Source organism: Micropterus dolomieu, linkage group LG16 (assembly GCF_021292245.1).
Source record: "Micropterus dolomieu isolate WLL.071019.BEF.003 ecotype Adirondacks linkage group LG16, ASM2129224v1, whole genome shotgun sequence".
Taxonomy (NCBI): Eukaryota; Metazoa; Chordata; class Actinopteri; order Centrarchiformes; family Centrarchidae; genus Micropterus; species Micropterus dolomieu.
Window position 1 is genome coordinate 17,216,556 of NC_060165.1, and position 9,214 is coordinate 17,225,769.

The 9,214-nt window shown below is 40.0% G+C and overlaps 1 protein-coding gene across 1 annotated transcript in view; it reads right to left on the minus strand.

The window, feature by feature from the left end:
- Positions 1–278: 278 nt before the first annotated feature.
- LOC123984927 (probable polypeptide N-acetylgalactosaminyltransferase 8) overlaps positions 279–9,214 on the minus strand; it is a 66,452-nt gene continuing 57,516 nt past the window's right edge. The window contains exons 3-11 of the mRNA XM_046072194.1: positions 8,228–8,394; positions 7,039–7,222; positions 6,718–6,915; positions 4,042–4,156; positions 3,362–3,547; positions 3,110–3,247; positions 1,573–1,668; positions 1,327–1,494; positions 279–1,240 (exon numbers count right to left, since the gene is read on the minus strand). Coding sequence (XP_045928150.1) covers positions 1,091–1,240; positions 1,327–1,494; positions 1,573–1,668; positions 3,110–3,247; positions 3,362–3,547; positions 4,042–4,156; positions 6,718–6,915; positions 7,039–7,222; positions 8,228–8,394 — 1,402 coding nt within the window. The 3' untranslated portion in view covers positions 279–1,090. The remainder of the gene's footprint in view (positions 1,241–1,326; positions 1,495–1,572; positions 1,669–3,109; positions 3,248–3,361; positions 3,548–4,041; positions 4,157–6,717; positions 6,916–7,038; positions 7,223–8,227; positions 8,395–9,214) is intronic.

The following is a 9,214-nucleotide window of genomic DNA, read 5'->3' on the forward strand; positions in this document are numbered from 1 at the left end:
AAGTATATTCATTATCTGTTTTTTTTAACCCGCTAACTGGACTTAACAGACAGATTAGCAAAGTCAGAAAGTAGCAAAGTCTTTTTGTGGGGTTTATTGACAGTAATAAAAATAAAGACCAGGTCACCAGACTTTTCTTTTCATTTCCTTTTTGCAGATACCCAAAATTGCTTCAAAAAAGTAACAAATCATAGTGAACAATGTCACCATCACTGCTTTTTAAATTAATTTTTATTTTAACACATGAAAACAAACAGCATATTTGACCCTGCAAATTTCATTTGCTTTTGTTAAACAGACCTCTAAATAGCAACATTGTTATTCCAAGTAAAGACCAACAGCAACTTGATTTTCACATCAGAAATAAATGGAAATTAGAGGAGGAATTTAGAAAACTTACAGTAGGCTTTGAAAGAATATGTGATTTCTAGTTTATGGTGTAAAACAAGTTTGAGTTAAAAAGACTGCAAATAAACTTTCCAATAATGTTCCAAGCTTTAAAAATGATATTTCATTCATTCTCATGAAGTATCTTCTGCCTGCAGGTACAGCTCCCTGCCAGCTCATCTGAAGGATACGGGTCACATCAGATGGCAGAAAAAATGGAACTCCTTCGTAATGGATCAGTCATGACAACCAATCCATAACGGATCCTATTTGACTTCAATGATGTTTGTCATAGAGCAAATATCTATAGACCATTAGCAGCCTTTATGTAAACAATTCAGATTCAATGTAGGGTGTTTCATTGGAACTGTTTCTTTGCAAAAGGATAGGCTGAAAGGAGTTAAAAATAGGTCGGACATAGAAAGGTGGGTACTGTAGGTAAGTTAAAACCCTCACACGAGTTTCTGAACTATAGTTCTTTTACTGGAAAAACTACAAAAGGAATTTTATAAGTTGTCCACAGCGAATTTTGCCACCAGAAAAAGGAATTCAAAAACTGTAACCACAAATGTTCATTAGGACATTTTTGGAAAAGAAACAATACACATAGTTTGTGTGAAAGTTACATTTGTCAAAATGGCATGAAGCAAAAACAAGAATAAAATAAAAAGCATTAGTTCCTTGTAGATCTTGTAGGTCCAATTCAGGTGTGCAGTAAAGTAAAGTCTTTGATGAGATTTTCTATCTTCCAGCTCTGACCACTGCACTGCTGTACAACAAGTTTGTAATAGCCGTCTTCACTCATTGCAACTTCCAGACATCTCTTTGTTTCTCTGTTCTGGATTGGTCCTTTCTGGGATTAAAACACAACAATAAAGCACATTTCTTTTTCTCCAAATAGACTGAACTGGATTTGTATTTTAAGACTGTAATATTTACCTGTTTAAAATCCCACAGCATGTGGAAGTTCTTCTGCTGGGCCAGTTTGCAGTTGTAGAGTCCTGGGTAGACTCCGGTGCCGGGGTCCACCAGACAGCGGTTGCTGTTGTACTTGTGAGATTTGATTCCGCCGATGTAGAGTTGTCCATCAGAGCGATAATAACAGTGCTATACCAAACAACAATAATTATCCACCAACAAACAAAAATAACAGTCTGTGTGCATACAGTGCATCTCTGAACATACCTGTGGTGAGTAGTTGTGGCATGCATATACAATGGGTGTGTTCCCAGGAACCGGGCCTTGGTCAACACAGAGATCTGGCTTCAGGTCATTAATTAGCTGCCAACACAACATATACATAATCATTTTTATATTAATTTTGTTGTTGTCAACTAATCCCATGAAAAGACCAAAACCAACTCGAGCATTTTGACCTTTGTGAATGCTGGAACCATGAGTTGGCTTTCAAGCTAATCCAACTAAAGATGTAAATCTTAAAAAAAGTCACATATACTTTAATTTTTAAAAACGTCCTTCAATTTCTTTAAACAGCTGGGCACTGTTTTTTTCTAGCAAGTGTTACTTAAACAGGAACAAATGTTGGGGATATTTTCACACGTTTGGTGCTCTGGTGAGTACAACAGCTGTATGATGTATGTGGGACTGACTCAAAATAAAAATCCAGTGCTTGTTGGTTTTTGTACTTCATGGGATTTGTTGAAAATATATAATTTTATCAGACTACCATTGTCATTTACGTCAGTGGTTCCCAAAACGGACACCAAACCTAAGAGTTATAAGGCCTGCTTATAGGATACAAAAAAGTGAAAAACAGACATTTATCTAATCTTTCCTTTTATGAATTATTGGATATTTTTTCCTCTTTAGGCCTTATAGATTTCAGCAACCAGTGATGATAGATCGCAAGTTGACGTTGCTTTATTTTAAGTGATCAGAAGCCAAAAAGGTTGGGAACCACAGGTTTACACGACAGTCCAATGTGATAATAATAATAATAATAAATTGAATTTATATAGCGCTTTTCTCGAACTCAAAGTCATTTTACATAGCAGATAAAGAAGCATAACACCAAATGGCTATGGATAGGCAGAGGTGAAGAGATGGGTCTTAACGCGGGACTGGAAAATGGTGAGGGCCTCAGAGGTGTGGATCTCATGTGGGAGGGAGTTCCAGAGCACTGGGAGCTGCCCTGGAAAAGGCTCTGTCCTCAGAACTGCGGAGCTTTGACTTGGGGGCGCAGAGGAGACCAGCTGAGGTGGATCTGAGGGACCGTGAGGGTTGGTAGGGGGAGAGGAGGACAGTGAGGTATGAAGGGTGGTGGCCAGGTGGTGAATGATATCTAGGAAAGAAAGTGGAAGAGAGGCTCTCTTGCTAATGCAAAGCTCTATTGCAACTGCTCTGTAGTCAACATATCAAACACTGGTTTATTTGGAGCAGATTCCATTAGTTAAGATGTTTTAACTAATTGGAGCAGGAGTTCCTGCAGTAGAGAGTTCATGCATTCTCAGAAAACCTACTCTTAATAAATTCAGGTTAAAAAAACATCTTAAACCAAACACAACTATACAACTGACTTGCTGATGTTTTTATTATTGTCCTGTGACTTGGATGATTGAGAGTCTTCCTGGGAATCAATGTAATAGTGAAAAAAATAAATATATTAAATGAAACCCAAATGAAGCCTTCTGAAGCATGACTGTGACACCTGCAGATTCAGACTTCAAATGCAGCGGTTATATTTGATATTGTTTCTACTCACCGCTCCATAACCTAACAGGTCATGCAGAGGGTCTAGCATGGGGTAAATATTTTCCAAATACCACTTAAAGGGCTTGCAATTCAGTCTCTCTCTCAGCTTTTTCCTCTCCGATACATCCCCAATATCTATCCCATGATTCTGTAGGAAACATCAGGATAAAAAGGACACAAAAAAAGTTTGATCAGTAAGAGGAACTACGATATTTTATGATGCCTAATTTGTGTATTGAGAGAATGAGGTGTCATCCCTTACCTCTAGGGGAAGGTTCCAGGCAATGTTGACATTGTATTTATATTCATCCATCCACACCTCTGCCACCCTCAGTGCATTACGCTTTACCATTACACTCAAGTCTGGGAGGTAAGGCTTGACGGCCCGTTCAATGTGGGCAATTTTAGAGCAAGGTATGACTTCTATGCTTCCTCCGCATAGCCACACCTGGAAAAACAAAAAGGTAAATATTTTATAAGTAAAGTTTAAGGGCATTTAACACACACACACACACACACACACACACACACACACACATTTATTGCAAGGAAAAATTACCACTGCACAACAAAGCAAACAATTTAGGGAGTCCAAAGCAATGTGCACGCTGCTCAAATATACACATATAAATGTATCATTCTTTCTCCTTAGCATATCCCAACATGCATTTGACAAAGCACAAGTAAGCATCCTAGAAAAATAACCAACAAAAGATACACAGATACATGTTGGCATCTTAGAACCTTCAGTTACCTTATATGGTTTAGATTGTTGAAAGAAACCCATGCAACCACGAAAACTGACAGGCAGACCAATGTTGCCCTCCTTCACTATGCTGCTAGCATGGCTAAATACAAATAACCTCTGAGCAACCATTCCAAAACACAGTTCTATTTTAATTGCAGTATTTTAGTCACTTTGAAACATCCCGTAAATCTTACCCGGATGCCGAGTTCCACATTTTCACCTCCATAAATTTTCATTCCACCATCAAGACTTCCGATCTCTCCAAAAAACATCCGATCAGCTACAAGAATCCCCATGATGGAGGGGCTCCTGAGGACAGAATTTGACAATAAATGAAAACACCAACCACACTTCACTGGCATTTTAAATAGAAGAGTAATTAAAGTGATTAAAGGGTCACCCCACCCCCACAAAATATGGATCATTTTTTATTTACTGAGGTTTTGAGATATCGTGAGAATCTTCTGCCAACAGTAGCCACAATGTTCACAGATAAAAAAGTGCTAGACTGCTTTCTTACGCCATGAAATAAGTTACTCACATGCTGGTATAGAGTTTGACTCTCAGGATAAGAGATGGTTTGTGCAAAAAGGAAAGAGGTTCTGAAGACAAAGAGGAGTGTGACAGATCACTCCTAGATAGCATCCGGATACGGGCCACTTCAGGCATTGATGCAGCACTCCTGGCCTTCTTGTAGCCCTGACAAAATGGATCTGAGCCTGAAGTGGCCCACATGTAAAATAGCAAATATGGCCCAAATATCCTAAATCAAATGTGGGCTTTTTTTTGCCAAAGATGCGGTGCACTCTGCAGTGTGTAATCTGGATGTGACCCATGTGATAAATGGTGAATATGGTCCAAATATTACAAACCAAATGTGGGCCACCTGTGGCAGAGATGTGGCACAGCCGACATAGGGTAATTATGGGTATAAACCAAAAGTGGCAAATGTGCCCTGGTTATCTTAAAACCTATCTGGGCCACTTTTGGAAAATATATGGCACTTCCAGCTCCGGCTTATCAAGGTGTGTGAAATTTTGTTGAACAAATTTGGGCCACTTTAGGTAAAAATGTGTCTAAAGTGGCCCACATGTGATGGCGCACATGTTTTGTCACAACAACCTGAGCCACTTTTGGCAAATATTCGGCATAGCCAGCACTAGCTAATTAGGTGGGAGCCTAATGTGGCCCACATTTGAAATGGGAAATATAGCCCAATTACAGTATTGGGCCACTTTAGGTAAAGATACGGCAAAATTCATACTAGCTAATCTGAGTATGAGCCTAAATTGGGCCACACAATGTATGTACAGTATGTAAACATGTAAATACACACACACACACACACACACACACACACCAGGAGTGCACTGACTAAATGCCACCATTCCATGCAGCTTGTGGCCCAGCTCTGGTAAACAGGAGTGGGCCACACCATTGCCATCATTCCATGCAGTATTTGGGCCGGAAGAGGATATGAGTAAAAATGGACTGTGGCCCAGATCTTGACCAGTTTTGGTTTACTTTATTTGTTCATGGCTGACATACGGCCATGCTGTGGCCTGCTTGCAGCCCAGACCTGGCAAACAGGAGTGGACCGCCCAATTCCCGTCATTCCATGCGGTATGTGGGAGAGTGTCAGTTGTGAGCTGGATCAGGGCCACAGCAATTTTGTTTAATAATGCTCTCAATAACACCGGCTTGTGCACTTGGCTGTAACCAGCTATGAAGTCACTGTCTCCGTAATTATATGTAGGCAATGGTCAATAGCCTGTCAACAAAAAAATTCAAATTAAAACTATGGATAACACGATGGAATTATATAAAGGCTTTAGGACCGCAGACGCAATTGATTACACCGTCTCAACCCTCATTTCAACTTGATCGGAGGATCAGTGTCCGGATTTGGGGAAACACATGAAGTACATGAAAACATTGTCGGGGCAATAACTGTGAGCACCGCTGTATTTAAATAAGAGTAATAGAGTTTTGGGAGGAACCATTTACCTAAAGGGTTTGAGATAAATACGTTTTGTGATGTCAGAGCATCTAAATGATTTCAGAAGCTAAAATTTTAATTCTGTTTCCTCTGGGGAGAGTTTACTCGGTCTGTCCTGTCAAGTGTATATCTACAGGTTTTAATTTTGTTGCTTAAATATCCCACAATATTTGCTGTGACATTACTGCACGCATTGGAAATGTTTAATAATAGTGCCCATCGTGTCATTCCATATAAACAGTGTAGTCCTTTAGGCTTTAGATGAGATTCATTTATTGTGTCATTGCTTACAGGGACTGATGATGAAACTTCACGTTCATCAGGCTGAGGGCTAACCTTATCTCCTGTTTACAGGCAAAAGGCGCACCGCAACATTTTTTTACTCGATTTTTATGTAGTGCATAATAGCAGCTATAGGGCCAATTCCACTGTACTGAAATTGTACATAACGGGAATATTGTGTCCCATTACACCCCTAATTCATGTTGTGAAGATTAGTATAACAAAATTTTCTTAAACTTTGGTTGTGTTTAGCTGTTATTTTAGGATGGATTACCGTATATAAGATCTATTAAAAGAAACAAAAAATCTGGACATCATTACCTTTTAAACCCTGGTTAAGGCCCTGCATGTGTAGTAAACATGTGTGTCTGACTTTCTTTTTTGGTAGCAGAGACTAGCTAGCCAAATGTCTACTAGGTCCTGCTTCATATTATATGACATATAAGTGATATTGATCTTCTCTTCTAGATCTTAAGAAAATATAAAATTGCTTTACCAAAAATGTAAAATTATAAGTATAAATTTAGTATATAAATTATAAGTAGTTTTTTGTGTCTTGGGTGAACTGAATGTTTAAACCAGAACTTACTTGCCAGGTTGTGACTCATCCTTTAAAGCGTACCACTCGGGTCTGAAGGACACATACATGCACCACAGAGCCCAGTCAAAGGCATCCGCCGCAGGTATGTAGGGAGTCAGTGCCAAATCATCAAAATTGACTCTGTCAAACACTGGTGTCAGTATCACGGTTCGGTCCTCTTTAATGCGAGCTAACAATGGCTCTGCCCTAAACACACACAGGACAGTGTAACAGTTACATGACTTGACTGAACAAACAAAAAGTGTGATGACTTGAAAACACAGCCTACAACTTGACAGTGACAACTCAGATCACTCCACTTGGACCAACCATTGCACATGGACTTCTATGTGAGCATCCAAGATGGCCACCACGTCTCCAACAGCAGCCCTCCATCCGGACAGTCTGGCCTGGGTGAGGCCAAGCTGCTCCGAGTGCCTGATTTTCTTCACCAGGCCTGGAACCTCCTCGTGGATGGAGTTGATGTATTCATCCAGTTTCTCCATTAAATCCTCTGCAGAATTTAAATATTTTGTCACAAACCATTTTAGTCATCTGAGCTGTAGATTCAATTATTTAAAAATATATAAATAAAAAAGTAATAATTAGACATTTTGGGGAGGAATGCTTATTTGTTATTTTGTAGAGAGTTACATGAGGGGATCAACAACACTCACATGTGTGTTAAAAGAGATGCAGCTACCAGAATTACAGTGTTTCTGCTGTTGCTCTACGTCATTAAACTGCGTCTTATGCTGCGCAAGCATGCGCAGTAGACCCTGGTGCCAATAGTAAAGTAGTCATGTAGTAGTACTACATAAGACAAAAACTGGTTGCACTGCCCTCCATTCAAACAGAATGGCTTCGCCCATTAATTAAACTGTCTATACTAATACTCTGCTTTGAAATATAGTAAATATATATTGCATTGAACTCTATATGACTTAAGTATTTTATTGAAGAGGTAAACAGATGACCTGAAGGCATGTGGCCCAGCTGAAGGTTTTTCTCCCACTGTTTTTTGTATGGATTAAAACAAACAAATATAATGTGTTAGTTCAAGAGCTTTAGAGGTGCTAGTAGACACAAACACAGAACCAAGCAAGCCGTTTCCTACTGTTTCTAGTCTTCATGCTAACAGCTAGCTGTCTCCTTTAACACACAAATATGAGTGGTATAGATCATCTCACGTAACTCTCTGCAAGAAAGTGAACTCTCATCCAGACAGTAAATAAGTGTTTATCCCAAACTTTCCCTTCTTCTCAAGGTACTGTAACATTCACGTCAATTGAAGCCTGTACAATGGACTAATACATGCTAGCATTGGTGTGAACTCAGATGCAAATATCTAAAATATCTATTGGCATAGCTACATGCCACTAGGGATAAGAGACAAAATATCTTGTATAATTTGGGCTAGCTGACCCATGAAAAGCCCAAATACCACTTTGTACATCTAAGAGTGTCAAACATACTCTGATAATAAATTGAGAGCCAGAGCTGTAGCAGGTCGACCTACCATTACTGCTGTGATCGTCCACCAGTATGATTTCTTTCAGCAGCCGAGCTGGCGTCTTGTCTATGATGCTGCAGATGGCCCTTTTGATGATAGAAAGAGCTTCATCCAGGTAGATTAAAACAACACTGATGGTAGGCAGATCCTCTGGGTACTTTTTGTCAGCACACCTGGGAGGGGAAGAAAAAGTGATGCATTTTCTGATTAAAAACTTGTGCTTGTTTTCAGTCACAATCATAAGAAGCAAATTAAATTTCAGAGGGAAACTTTGGTAGTAGATCCAACGAAGGTGGGGTCTTTTGCCAGGATCGTCGATACTGCTGGTTCGTTAGTGTTCCTGGTTGCTGTAACGACAGTCGTTAGGACTACCGGTGGCCAAGACTGAACGACCATCGTTGGTATCTTCACCTGAGGCCAATAGGTTACGTTTGTTAAGTTTCTTGGGAAGAGATGAAAGGACAGCATTGTAAGTGGGGGATAAGTGGTGGCGTAGACCCCCTCCCCTGTTCAGCAACAGGTTCTCGACCCGGGTGTAGATGGCTTCCTTGACACCTCTGTCAAACCATCCATCTTCTCTGTCTAAAATGTGCAGCTGGTGGTCCTCAAACAAGTGTCCCCTCCTTTCAGATGTAAGTAGACTGCAGAGTCTTGACCTGAGGACTTGGCCCTTCTGTGTTGAGCCATGCATTTGTGTAGTGGTTGTTTAGTCTCCCCAATATAGAGGTCTGTGCATTCCTCACTGCATTGGACCGCATACACTAGATTGCTTTTCTTGTGTTTGGGTGTGCGGTCTTTGGGGTGTACCAGTATCTGTCTTAGTGTGTTCTTGGGTTTAAAAAACACAGGGATGTTATGTTTGTTAAAAATCCTCCTGAGTTTCTCTGATACTCCAGACACGTACGGAATCACAATGTTGTTGCGTTTGACCTTCTTTTCTTCATCCCCTGTAGTTTTGTTCTTCTTGGATCTTGTGGCTGTTTTCACAAAGGT